Here is a 14,987-nt window from a genome sequence, read left to right as displayed (position 1 = left end):
TGAGGCAACATGTTACATCAGTCTGCACTTTTTTTTTCTGTATTAGATACCTCTTGGGCATTGCCTTTCATCCCCTTAGCCTCACTTCTGACTCATGCCACAACTATGGTGCCATCCTGTAAAGGAAGGTAGGCAAGTAGGCAAGGTCTGTCTCTCTTGCTTCCTGCCTTTCTGATGCAGCAGGCTGGTACACATGTAGGAGCCCGCTCTGTATTTGTCACGCACACACTCAAGTGCAGAGGCATTAACACTCAATGGGATACCATCAACCAATGGAAAATGGAAGCCAGCAGATAAGTCCTTCTTCCTTTGGCCCCTCAGAAGTACATCGGTGTCTCAAAAGGACTGAGCTCCAGTCCTTAGAGCGATGGATCACACAATAACACATCTTTCTACTGACTTTTCCTCCTTCCCCGTTTATTCTCCCTAGACCCTACTCCTGTTCCAAGAGACTATTTCCCAAACAAATAACCTGAATGGAAGGCCATGTTGCAGGATCTGCTTTTGGAGAGAAACTAAGCTAAGACAGTCTCCTTAACATGAGAAGAGCTCAGAACTTTACTCTGGTTTTCCTTTTTTGACAGGGGTTAGTAAAGCAGAAACTTTAATTCTTTCCCTATTGTCAACATGCCCCTCTTATTTTCAGACAGATTTCATATTACCAGTGAATGACGCACAGAAGCATGAACAAGCCGTTTCCTTTGAATGATATCTATTTCAAATGAATGCCAGTTAGGAAAATACGTTTCTTACTAGAAGAATAATCTTATCCCAGTTTCCATATTTATATTAAAAACATTTTGCTAGCATGACATAAAAGAACACTATAAAATAAACAGAACTTCACATACCTTCAGGTTATAGCTTATTTTTCTGCAAAGAGACCAAGTATTAACATCCACAAAAAAAGAATCTAAATAGTTTTAAAATACCTTGCAGGAAAAAAAAATGCAGAGACTCCATTCTTCTATGAAGTTGGGTGTGAATGATTTAATTCTTGGACTGTTATGTCTGTCTGCGAGTCAGCTGTTCCCATTACTAGTAGACATTGTATTGAATGTCAAATAATGTGGTTTCTAAAATACAGCATCAAGTATCCTTTAAGAATTTTTCTCAGTTAAGCTAATGATTCAACGTTGTGTTTCTATAAAGCCACAGTTAAACAAAAAATATTTACAGATAATTCACAAGGCAGGAAAATGTTCAATCAAATGTGGAAATTTTATTTTATTTTATTTTATTTTATTTATTTATTTTTTTTTTTTGAGACGGAGTCTCGCTCTGTCACCCAGGCTGGAGTGCTGTGGCCGGATCTCAGCTCACTGCAAGCTCCGCCTCCTGGGTTTACGCCATTCTCCTGCCTCAGCCTCCCGAGTAGCTGGGACTACAGGCGCCACCACCTCGCCCGGCTAGTTTTTTTTTTTTTGTATTTTTAGTAGAGACGGGGTTTCACCGTGTTAGCCAGGATGGTCTCGATCTCCTGACCTCGTGATCCGCCCGTCTCGGCCTCCCAAAGTGCTGGGGATTACAGGCTTGAGCCACCGCGCCCGGCCCAAATGTGGAAATTTTAAAGCTGATGAACAGCTTGATGATATTCTAGGATACCCATCTTTTGCCCCCTTCTATATATATGTATAATCATTCATTAACTGTCAGAGATGACTGAATTTACCGGCTAAGTTTTTAATTTTCTACATTTATTGCTGTCTTCTAATATCACACAAATTTTTTAAATTTCAAATTTGCTTATAAACAGGATGCAGGAAGATCATTAATGTTTACAGAATTTTAATGCTTTTTCAGTAGTTGTGATGGTTAATACTGAGTGTCAACTTGATTGGATTGAAGGATGCCAAGTATTGATCCTGGGTGTGTCTGTCAGGGTGTTGCCAAGAGAGATGAACATTTGAGTCAGTGGGCCGGGAAAGGCAGACCCACTTCATCTGGGTGGGCACAATCTAATCAGCTGCCAGTGCAGCTAGAATATAAGCAGGCAGAAAATGTGACAAGAGAGACTGGCCTAGCCTCCCATTCTACATCTTTCTCCCATACTGGACGCTTCCTGCCCTCGAACATCAGACTCTCAGTTCTTCAGTTTCGGAACTCGGACTGGCTCTCCTTGCTCCTCAGCCTGCAGACGGCCTACTGTGGGACCCTGTGACAGTGTGAGTTAATACTCACTCAACTCCCCTTTATATATCTATCTATTCCATTACTTCTGTCCCTCTAGGGAACCCTAACACAGCAGTAAAAAGTTTTTTACAATTTTTTCTTTCTTTTTACACTCCTCTCAGCTCATACCTATGTTTTTCACTTTCATCAAAATAAAATATCCTTGTGAGGTAGTTACATGCTTTCTCGAAATTTTAAAAGTACAGTATCTGTTCCTAGATCAGCATATTAAAAGAACGCTATTATCATTAATCAATAGTGGTAATCCTATTTTTAGATAAAAGTATCTGAACTCAATACCCTCAACTCTGAAACATAAAAGCACACTCCATCTATATTATGTTTAATGCTTAGAATTAAGATGTTATAAAGCTCCTAAAATAGAAAAACCAAGTATCCTAAACACTCCACAGGTTTGCCAGGTATTATAGTTTACAGGCTGAACCATGGTTCTGCTATATTAAGATTCTCACTTTTATACACTTCGACAGCTCAAAAACCCACATGCATCTTCCAACCAATGGAGTCATAGTTTACCTGGCAGCACATTTTTTTTTAGTGGTACATAAAATAAAAAAACTGAAAACTGGTATCTTATTTTCAATAACACACTGTAGTTCAACCAGCACTTAAATAGCTGGTATGGGCTTTATTTTTATTTTTTAATTGGCATTTTGGACAACTCCCTTAAAATATTTTAAAATGTCACTTTTCTATACAAACAAATGAAGCAGCACTCTAAGATGCCACAAAGCAGGTGTAACTAACATTTATAGACATGCTCTAAAGCATCATGATATTTTTTAACTTACTAAAATGATTTCTACTATTTACTAAAGAATTAAATAAAATAAATGAGTAGCTATAAAAGGAACTGCTTGTTTGGGGAAAATTTTTTTTCTGGTTTTGAGACAAGGTCTTGCTTTTCTGCCCAGGCTGGGGTGCAGGGGTACAATCACAGCTCACCGTAACCTTAAACTCCTGGGCTCAAGCAATTCTCCCACCCCGGCCTCCCGAAGTGCTGGGATTACAGGTGTGAGCCACATTGCCTGGCACTTATTTTGAAATTTTAAAACCTATTCTACAAGAAAAAAGGGATTAGAGAAATATTATTTAGTTGCTAAATGGAAATCTTAAGTCTGCTTTTCAAACCTGACTGGCCAGTGCTCTAACAAGTTTCAGCCATTGGCTCACTGCTCATGCATGGCTTATTGAGCAAATACTGGCTGGTAAAAATTTATAAACTAGTATGTTTTAAAATTTCTCTGCAAGACTGGCTTTAAAGCAATCTTTTAAAATGAGAACTGTTGAAGTTTATCTCAAGACATCTTAGTTTTCACATTTCCAAGTAGAAAATGAAAACAAGTAAAACATTATATTTCAGTCATGCACACCAAATACTGTAGCAAAAACCTGTAATTTTTCTTAGTGTTTTCACTAAAAGATCATGCAAACTAGGAAAGCCTAGTATCTTTAAACCAACAGTCATGTTGGTACCATACTAAACTGTGCATAATGTATCTTTGATAATAAGTGGCTTAAAAAAAATAGTAATAATACAGGCCAGGTGCAGTGGCTCACGACTGTAATCCCAGCACTTTGGGAGGCAGAGGCGGGTGGATCACCTGAGGTCAGGAGTTTGAGACCAGCCTGGCCAACATGGTGAAACCCCATCTCTACTAAAAATACAAAAATTAGCAGGGTGTGGTGGCATGCGCCTGTAATCCCAGATACCCAGGAGGCTGAGGCAGGATTATCGCTGGAACCCAGGAGGTAGAGGCTGCAGTGAGCTGGTATCACGCCACTGCACTCCACCCTGGATGACAGAGCAAGACTCCATCGCAAAAAAAGAAAAAAAATTAGTAATAATACAATAGAGTGATATTTTTAAGAGGAGAGAAAGTAAACTGAAAAATTGGAAGCCTGTAACATTCGTATTTTCCATATTAAAATACATTCTCCAGATTCACCAAACTTGGGAGTCAAATTTCCAAGACATTTTCTTGTTTCAATGGTATCCTTTATAACACATAATAGTGTACAAGTGATTCTACTTCCAGCTGGCTACATCCAAGCACCACCATCTTTACCAGAAACAAAGAATATATGTTTATTAAGTATTTAGCAAGCAACATCATTCATTTTGCAGCTTGAAGTAGGTAGTTCGACCTCAAACGCAGATATGAAAACAATTTTACCTTCAGAAGTATAAATTTAAAAAAAAGCTGAATTCTGCATCTAAAATAATTACAAAAGACACTGTCTCCTTAGTCATGAGTTATTACTGCAGCACCTTTGTAAGGCGCCCGAGGAAGCTGCTTTCTCCCTAGGCACTGCTTTCCAGTGATGAAAATGACAGCTGGCTTAGGTATACCCTTTTGAGGGTCCATCAATACAGCACTCGGGAAGTGGTGCCAGGCTTGGAGAAACAGGCGAATGAATGCAGGACGGCGTGCTTCCTGAACCTGGTTCTTCCATAGACAGTCAAGGTCAGAGTGGGACTTACTTTTTCTGTGGGCATATGATAGAGAAACTGTGAAAGTATAAAACAAAATGCTGAAAGTATAAAACCTTGCTGGCCAGGGTACCATGCCAGCAAGAATGATGGACAGAGTAGAGAGAGGAGAAAAGAAAGCGGCCTTTTAACAGCAAAACCACAATACAGACGAGAAGCTCAGAGTTTCGGGATCACACCAGGTACAAGCTTCTTTACGTCAGTTTAGATTTTCAGCAACTGCTGGGAAGAATTGAGGTGTGTTAGAAATTCACTATCCTGCCATCCTGGCTAACACTGTGAAACCCCGTCTCTACTAAAAAATACAAAAAACTAGCCGGGCATGGTGGCGGGCGCCTGTAGTCCCAGCTACTCGGGAGGCTGAGGCAGGAGAATGGCGTGAACCCGGGAGGCGGAGCTTGCAGTGAGCTGAGATCTGGCCACTGCACTCCAGCCCGGGCGACAGAGCGAGACTCCGTCTCAAAAAAAAAAAAAAAAAAAAAAAGAAATTCACTATCCTGGGTAAATGGATAAAGCACTAAATCATGTTTAAGGATTTAAATTTGATATCCTTATTAATAATGAATGATTTAGCTACATTAAAAATAAATTGTAAGATTTTTTGCTAACATTTCAATGTATAGAACAGAATGAAATGTAAACTACTCTGGTAAAATATATGTCCCACTATAATTACATACAGAAATAAAAATTATTCTTATTAGCCCCCTTAAAATGAATACTAAAAATAAGTATTACAAAAAGCATAGAGTAGTACTTGAATTTAAATTATTTTTTATCCTGATTAAAACAAATGCTACCTGTTACTTTTGTGACAAAAAATATTTGAGAGGTCAGTACGAAATGTTCAACTATGTTTTCAGGATGAAATGAGTAATGGGGAAATCATAGGATAGTGCTTGGGAAACAGCATATGCTCAAGAAAGTTTTTTTTTTTTTTTTTTTGTAAATCTGGAACCAAGGATTTTAATACCAATGATAATATGATGTTTGCCCAACATTAAGAGTCAAATCAAATCATAGTTTTATCTATTATGGCTCTAAACGAATTACAAAATATTACAAAAAATAACAACGCTTTTCTGTAAGATATCTATATTGGCTGGGCACGGTGGTTCACGCCTATAATCCTGCACTTTCAGAGGCCGAGGTGAGTGAATCGCTTGAGTCCAGGAGTTCAAGACAAGCCTATGCAACGTGGCAAAACTCCACCTCTACAAAAAATACCAAAATTAGCCAGGCATGGTGATGTGTACCTGTAGTCCCAGCTACTCAAGAGGCTGAGGCAGGAGGATCGTTTGAGCCCTGGAGGCAGAGGCTGCCATGAGGCAAGATCACACCAGCCTGGCCTCAACAAAAAAAAAAAATCTGTATTAGATACTGCACATCACACAGTAGCAGCACTTGTTTTCTTATGACCAAATTAATGGTCAAATTGTTTTTTACTGAAAGCAAGTTTCTACCTTATCAAAAGTAAGAAGTTAACACAAAGTATTAAGTAATAACGGTAACATAAGGATGCAGAATATTCTTGTTTAGTTTTTCAAAAAACACACATAAATATGTGTATACATAAACGTGTACAGAACTTTTGAAACCTATACGTATTCAGTTATTAATTTAAAAAATCTAAAAGACTTTTACTTAAAAATCGTTTGAGAAACTTTGGAACCCCTTTCTTTGAAGTAGGCATAAGTCTTGCATTGAAAAACAAAGGACTTATCTAAGAACAAAAGGACTTCTTCAGAATTTTCCAAGTTGTTGCAGCTTGTCAATCCCTCCCCCCACAGTACCACAAAGTAGTGTATACAAAAGGATGGGGGAAAATGTGATTTTCCTTAACACTGGCCACTGACACACCTTGAAGCCATACTTGGTTTAACCAAAGCCTATGGTGATCAACTGTGCCTTTGCAGAATAATTTAACTACTCAACAGCTGGAAAGAGAAACAAGATTTAGTGAAAAAAAGCACCATGCTGATGAACAACAATATTGCCCATATTAAGCTCTATTTTCTGAGTCAAAGTTTGGGTCACGTAAAAGTAAAACTGGCCCCAGAGAAGAGAACCGTTTCTCACAGATTGCCATTTAAACCTCAAATGACCATGTTTCACAGCAGGCTCAATACATTCCAGCATGTAACTGCATTTTAATTTCCTAAAACCACAGGATATAAGTCTGATTTCAAATAGTGTCTGGACTGTGACATTCAATATTGATAAAACTGTGTGCTATTCTCTTGAAAGTTCCACAGATTCAGCATATGATAAAAAGATCTTCGATTTCTTCGAAGCATTTATTCTCAAAGAAATTTACTCCCGAGTTTTGTAAATGAATTCTAAACAATGAAGATTAAGAGCTAAAGCTACTGCCATAAGAAATGTAACCTACTAGTTATAGGAAAAGAACACACAATATATTCATTGCTCACAAGGATATAGCATGTTCTTGACAAAAATGGTCATTATGAGACTTTAAATCTTTTTTGCCATGTTCATTAGTATTTATTCTGGGAAATAATTTTAAAATATATTAACATGAATGTTTACTTGAATGTCTATTCAATGGATAGAAATTATTCAGTCACCTTTTCAACTTTATAAAAGGAGAATTTGTGTTTAGTCTCCAAGTATTATGTAAGAAGAAATGCAACCTTTAAAACTGATCAATAAGGAAAAAAAGAACGTGAAGCTATCATAAGTTGGGGAGTAAGAAATTTAGGATCATAATATTATTGGAATGCAACTTAAATGAAAAAGTTTTATATGTGAACATGAAATCTTTCAGTAAGATGTTCAGCAGTTTTCATCATAGGGACTGGACTGACCTGACCTTAAGAAAGCTAGAGGAGGAATTTTTTTTGAGGGAAGAGAGGAGAGTAGATAAGTATATGCTTTCTCTTATAATACTATTGCCTTTGGCTTTCAGCCTGACTCCGAAACTGGTTGACAAATTTAATGTTTGTTTTTAAGCAACATATCTGATCAATGAGGTGTAACTTTACTCAGAATGAAATGATCAGACGTTGACTAATAATTTCAGGTGTGGGAACCATAAAGCTCTGGTTATTCTAGGAAACCTAAACATCCAGAAAAACTGGGGCTAATGCCAGGGTACCTGGCATATGAGTCATCTGGGTCCCTATGGTCACTCGTCATCAGATTCTAAGGTACCACCATGTGTAAGAAGGAGTCACTCTTGATTTCATAACAGCTTTTCAAGGAGATAACAAAATATATTACATGAGCCCTTTTTTTTTTACACGAAAAACCTGATTTGTGAAACAAAGGCACATCTTAGAACTGAAGAAGCTACTGCATCCCTTTCCCTGCCCCTTACCTTTCATTTGGTTTCGCCCCACCTACTCCTCTCTCCTCCTCCAGGCTTTCCATTGATCTTTCCTTCTTTTTTCCCAAACTTAGACAACGGGTGGTAGCTAGAGAAATGTTCATACTCTTAAGAAATAAGGATCAGGCATCTCCCCTGTGGTGGGGTTCTATGAGGCCTCAAAGTTCAATTAAGCACAATTGAGAATATCAGGGAACTTTAAGAGGAAGACAAGCCTGTCAATTTAATGCAACCCATCCGGAGAGCATCAGCACCCGTGCCTGTCTTACAAAGCCACAGCTGAATGCCAGGAGGACTATGAGGGCTGTGTGGAGGAGTGCTGCTTTGAACTGTGAGTGGTACTTAGACTACAGGGAGGTAAACAAAACTGCATGATTTTGCAGAGAGAGAGATCAGAGTAAATAAAAGTAAATGCAGACAAAAGCCTGTGGCAGATATGGGATGCAGCATTCTAATTTGGCAAATGACCACCAAAAAACAGTAATGGGGGCTGTTCTTAGCATGTTTATCTCATTTTAATCCTCATTACAGCTCAATAAGGTAGGTCCTATTATTATCTCCATTTTAAAAGTGAGAAATCTGAGATCAGGGAGATTATTAAATTGCCTAAGGGCATACAGTTTACCAGCTAATCATGAAGCCGGGATTTGAATTCAGGAAGCCTAACTCCAGGGCTATACTTTTTTTTTTTTTTTTTTTGAGACAGAGTCTTAGACTGTCGCCCAAGCTGAAGTGTAATGGCGCAATCTTGGCCCACTTCAACCTCCACCTCCCGGGTTCAAGCGATTCTCCTGCCTCAACCTCCTGACTAGCTGAGATAACAGGCACCCACCATCAAGCCTGGCCGATTTTTGTATTTTTAGTAGAGAAGGGGTTTCACCATGTTGGCCAGGCTGGTCTCGAACTCCTGACCTCAGGTGATCTGCCTGCCTCAGCCTCCCAAAGTGCTGGGATTATAGGCGTGAGCCACTGCACCCAGCCAGGGATATACTTTCAATGTCTGTATATACTCTTAGTACACAGAACATCCAAAGTGGAACAATGGGGAACAAAATATGGCTGGGACTATACTGGAGGGGTACACCAGAGGTAAGAAGAAAGTCAAAAAAGTATTGTCACAAAATCCATTACAGTCTGTTTGCCTCCATGAAACCATTCTACAACTTTATTCGGTCCAGTTGGTCAATATATCTATCTTCTCTACATTGACTAAATAATCCATCTAGAAGTCAATTTTTAGGCACTGTGATAGTTGGAAAAGATGTGGATATTGGTATCAGCCCCTCAAAGCATATAAAACTAATCTAATGGGAGAAGCCAGTCAGTAAGTGGCACGAGCACATGAGGTTTCTTAATTTTGTGCCAAACTGTGAGTGTGAGTTTGTGTGCATATGCACTCTTCCTCTATCTTACACACACACACACACACACTCATGCACAGCACGCTCTATAATATATACAAAGCTACCTGGATCCTGTTAACAGCCACAGCCACAGCCACACACACATGGATCATAAAAACAAAGCCAATGATTTCCAGCTGAGCTCAGCTCCAAACGTACCTGCTTCTGGGTCCTGGTTGAAACGGCAGTACTTGGAGTTTTCAAGTGAAGGCAGGCATTGCTCAATGGGGACCCAAACATATGTCTCGGGGCACAGCAAATCAGAAGGTCTATACTGACCCTGAAGAAAGGTGAAGGGAAAAGGCACAGGCATTATTAACACAGCAATGCCAGAGATAAAGGGACCAGGGATCTAGAAAAGGTTTAAAGCAAAAACTTAAAAGTCAATCAGAAACTGTTTTACTGTAAATACTAAGCAACCCTGTAGCTGATAGCTTTCCCATCTCATGAAAGCACGTCTGACTCCAGGCTCTCTGAAAGTTAACCACCACACTTAGGATGCCTGTGTTGATTTGGAAAATTCGAGGTTTTACTCCCTTTTAGAAGAAGTATTTAATGTGATTCTTGCTGAGCTGACTGAGAATAATCAGTTTCAAAATTAAGTCGTCTTTTAAATACTAGTTAACAAAGAAATTTCTTTTCATGTATTAGAGTACTGTATAAAGTGAACTTATTTTTCAACATGGAATTTCAGTATCCTTAATGACAAATTTTTTAATTTTTGATTTGTAGACTCAGTTGACAATATTCATTCTGTTCTAATGTAGAAAGTACTGTCTTATCAAAATACTTCTATAAGCAATCTAAATTGATAATATATAATATAGAGAAGCTTAAGAAACAGAAGTTTCAGGCAAACATCTGATAATCCACTAAACTTTCTTCAAAAATCCCATTTAAAAATTTTATATCTATATATATCTTTTTTTTTTTTTTGAGACAGTCTTGCTCTGTTACCCAGGCTGGAGTGCAGTGGTGCAATCGTGGCTCACTGCAACCTCTGCCTCCTAGTTTCAAGTGATTCTCCTGTCTCAGCCTCCTGAGTAGCTGGGATTACAGGTGTATGCCACCACGCCAAGCTAATTTTTGTATTTTTGGTAGACAGGGGGTTTCGCCATGTTGGCCAGGCTGGTCTCGAATTCCTGACCTCAGGTGATCCGCCCACCTCAGTCTCCCAAAGTGCTGGGATTACAGGCATCAGCCACTGTGCCTGGCCGATTTATATTTTTATAATCCAATTATACACCTCAAATCTAACACAAAGACTATACAATACGTGCTGAAGAAAAAAAATCATTCACTTAATGGGGATAATGAAGATGGTATAAATTATGTGATAGCATTTTGTGAAAATTTTCATAACTATCAAGGTTTTGTATTCTTTGGGCTTATTTAAAATTCCAAGTGTCTCTCCTCTAAATTTTACAATTCATCACAGAGGTTAAAACCTAGTATAGTGTTTTTCAATTTTTTTTTTTACTACAACCCATAGTGCAAAATACATTCTATATCACAGCCTAGTAAACATATTTGCAAACGTAAAACCAGAAACACACCTTCTAGTATACAATGCTTACCCATGTTATGTTCTAGTCTACTTTATTTCATTTTTTTTAAAACGCTGCTCATGAACCACCAAAACTGCTTTTACAAGCAACAAATGGGTCACACCACAGAGTTTGAAAAACACCAGCACAAAACTCATTACAAAGAATACAGCTTAAGAGTTCGGCAGTGATGCTTTACGACAGAAAGGCTCTATACCAGGTGCTGTGTGAGTCACCATATGAAACATAGATATAAAATGAACACCACGCCCTAGCAACCCACAAAGCATTCAGAAGTCTGGAAGCCAACGAGGGAGGCTATACATCGACAAAATGTGAGGGAACATTCTTTCCTGTTTGAGTGGATGGGAGAGGGTTCAAGGAGGATATGGGGTTTTACTGAGGACTTAAAAGACTGACCGAATTAAGCCTAGGGTAGGATGAAAAGAATGGGAACAATCTAGATAAAGGGAACAGCACAAACAAAGACACATAGTTGGGCCAAGTAGAAAACTCTAAGGAACAGGAAACGGCAGGGCACCGCAGGGATGGAACAGTGGGTTTGGAATCAGATTCTGGGAGACATTCTGGACAACAGTCACATGTTTGGAATTTTCTTCTAGATGAAATGGGAGGCTTGCTGGATAAGAGGGAGAGTTTTGTTCTATTCCAATAGGAGCAGATAACAGGGTGAAGACCAGAAGTCAGGTCTCTGACTCAGTTTTCCCGGAGTGCTCACTGCACTGTTGCTGCCTCACTGCCCTACAGCAGTAAAAGGCCATCTACGGTCGGCAGCTCCAGGTGGTCTACAGACGCATCTAACATTAATACTCAAACACAGAATTAGGAGTGAAGTGAGGACTTACTTAGGAGGTGTACTAAAGCCAGATACTTCACTGCTATCTATCTTATCAAAAACAATGGCATTATCTCCATTAACTCAGAGACTGTTTTACTGGGGGAAAGGACATGAATCTGAAAACTAGACAGCATTCTAAAGCTGTGGTTCTAAATCTATTTTTTCCTTCTTGGTTACGGATGACTTTGCAAATCTGATGGGAGAAAAGGCTAAATATAAAAGATAAAGATATAAAACTTCTGGGGGGGAAAAAGGACTACATTTTCCTGACCTTGGAGTATAAAAACTTTTCTTTTGAAAACAAAATGCACCAACCATAGAGGAAGAAAACTGATGAACTATACTTCCTCAAAATTATCTTCAAAAAAACTACTAGGAAAATAGGAAAGCCAAAAACTGGGAGAAATTTTTGACAAAATATATATTAAAAAACAGACTTGTATCCGGGATATATAAACAATTATAACAACTCAATAATCCCTTTTTTTTAAAAAAGGCAAATCACTTAAGCACTTCACTAAAGACATATGAATGCCTAATAAGCATGTGAAGAGATGTTCAACATCGTCAGTTACCAGAAATGCAAATTAAAACCGTAACAAATTATCACTGCGTGTCCACTAGAATGGCTGAGTTTTAAAAAGATGGAAGAAACAAGTTTAGGTAAGGGTTTGGACTAACGAGAACTTACATATTGTTGGTTTAAAATGGTGAAGCACTCGGTAAAATATAAATATTCTTGTACATATATCATTTGTGAATATGCCTAGGATAAATTCCTTCAACTGGGAATGTTGGGTAAAAGGGTTGTAACTTTTAGAGTGTCAAATGACTTTCCACAGAAGTTGTGCCATTTTACATTCTCATCAGCAACGTTACACTCCCAAGTTGATTTCCCTCACATCCTTATCAAGATAGTATACTATCAAAACTTTCAATCTTTGCTGTTCTGAAAAAAGACATTTCATGTGGTTTTAATTAGCATTATGTATCTTCGTACAGAGGAATTTGCATTTCTCTTTTTCATAAAGTTGGCCCATTTTATTATTGTTAAATTGCTGGCCTTTTCTTATTAAACAATTCTTTATATATTAAGAACTCTTTATATATTAAGCCCTTGGTTTGTAAAATATGTCATAAATATTTTCCAAGTTTATGTATCTTCTGACTTTGTATGCCATACTCTTATGCCATATGAAAATCTGATGTGTGGTCAAATTGATCATTTTTAAAAATGGCCTCTGGGTTTACACAATAATTAAGAAGGTCACCCTCACTTTCAAGATTATGAAAACATATCTTCATATTTTTTCTAGTACTTTCATGGTTTCACAATATTACATTTACATTTATGCTCCATCTGGAATGTATTGTGGTATAAGGTATACAAAAAGAATCCAACTTAATTTCTTTCAAATGTTTATGCAATGGTCTCAGCATCATTATTAAAACAATCTTCATTTCCCCTGCTAATTTGGTAACTTACTGAATTCCCATATATAGGGAAATCTCTTTATGGACTTTCTATTTATTCTGTTATACTGACCTGTCTGTCTTATCATGTACCAGTGCCACATAGTTTTAACTATTAAAGCTTTATATTATATTGTAATACCTTAGAGATTTAATTCCCCCTCATCACTCTTCATTTGTAGAATTTCCTGGCTTATTTTACTTAATTGTTTGAGGATTCTGAATTTGGTACAAAAATATTACTAACATGAGTAAGGAAACACTAATAAAAATGGAATGGCATATCTTGATCACTGTGACAACAGAACATAAAAGAAGAGAATACCCAGGCTGGGCAACACAGTGAGACCCCAATCTCTAAAAAAAAATTTTTTTAATTAGCTAGACATGGTGGTCCATACCTATAGTCCCAGCTATTTGGGAGGCTGAGGTGGGAATATCACTTGAGCCCAGGAGGGTAGAGGCAATAGTCAGTAGTGATTGTGTCACTGCACTCCAGATCAGGTGACAAAGACTCTATCTCCAAAAAAAAAAAAAAAGGAGAAGAGAATACCAAGAATGTCTGGTAAAAAAAAAAGAACATATGTATCATCTCAAAAAACAATGTAAGACCTTAAACATACTAATGGCCCCATTTTCTAATATAAGGTGGAACTGAATGCTCGTTCACTGGCAAAAAAGCACAGGACAAATATTGAGGGTGGAGAGGGGGGTGATCAGACATCAACTTTTGAGTCCTTAAGGTTAAAATAGAGCCTGTTTTCCTTAATAACATAAACCTTGCAGATATGCAGATTCATCAACTGCCACCTGAACCCAGTGCCTAGATTTAACAACGATGCTGACCATCAAGAATATTTAGTCGGCTGGGCACCGTAGCTCATGTCTGTAATCCCAGTACTGTGGGAGGCTGAGGCAGGCAGATCACTTGAGGCCAGGAGTTTGAGACCAGCCTGGCTAACATGGCAAAACCCCATCACTCCTAAAAATATATAAGTTAGCTGGGCATGGTGATATGTGTCTATAATCCCAGCTACTCTGGATGCTGAGGCACAACAATCGCTTGAGCCCGGGAAGGAGAGGTTACAGTGAGCCAAGATCGCACCACTGCACTCCAGCCTGGGAAATGGAGTAAGTCTCCGTCTCAAAGAAATAAAAATAAATTAAAAAAAAAAAAAAAGGATATTTAGTCAATGAACATTACATAAATCCTCACTACATAACAGGCACTAAAGGCTGGAACAAAAAGATGAACAAATGCATGCCTCTAGATAATTCACAACCTACTGGGAATGACAAAGCTGGATTAAGATGAAGTATGCATAAAACATAATAAATATGACAGTATACAACTGTCCCAAGTTTCTAAATTTTCACAGTGCTCTAAGAAGGTAATACCTGCTCATACAATGATATTTCCTTTTTTAACTCTTTATATATTCAGTTTATCTCACTCAAAGACCATAAATGTATACATTTTAAATTCTGCTCATCATTTGAAATCACATTTTTAGACTAGGTTAAAACATTATTTTTCTTGTAAGTACAGGCTTATTTCAGTGTTTCAGATATTCTCCCAAGTCATCAAAGCATGGAGATTTCTGAAATAAACCACTTTGAAATGTTATGCTTTCTAAACTAAGCCGGTCAAGAGTTAAATGACCAAAGT

The 14,987-nt window shown here is 38.0% G+C and overlaps 1 protein-coding gene across 13 annotated transcripts in view; it reads right to left on the bottom strand.

The window, feature by feature from the left end:
* Nucleotides 1–14,987, bottom strand: part of ATE1 (arginyltransferase 1) — a 185,806-nt gene that overhangs the window by 40,776 nt on the left and 130,043 nt on the right. For 12 of the 13 annotated variants that reach the window (XM_033180735.1, XM_033180751.1, XM_033180760.1 and 9 more), the window contains one exon: nucleotides 9,599–9,719. In XM_033180735.1, the coding sequence (XP_033036626.1) occupies nucleotides 9,599–9,719 (121 nt within the window). Of the gene's footprint in view, nucleotides 1–4,009; nucleotides 4,684–9,598; nucleotides 9,720–14,987 lie in introns of those variants that run through there. The other variant, XM_033180690.1, reaches the window with a different exon arrangement.

This window comes from Trachypithecus francoisi, unplaced genomic scaffold (genome assembly GCF_009764315.1).
Source record: "Trachypithecus francoisi isolate TF-2019V2 unplaced genomic scaffold, Tfra_2.0 Contig01579, whole genome shotgun sequence".
In the NCBI taxonomy this organism is placed as follows: domain Eukaryota; kingdom Metazoa; phylum Chordata; class Mammalia; order Primates; family Cercopithecidae; genus Trachypithecus; species Trachypithecus francoisi.
The sequence above is the reverse complement of the archived record's forward strand: the minus strand, read 5'-3'. Positions and strand labels throughout refer to the sequence as shown.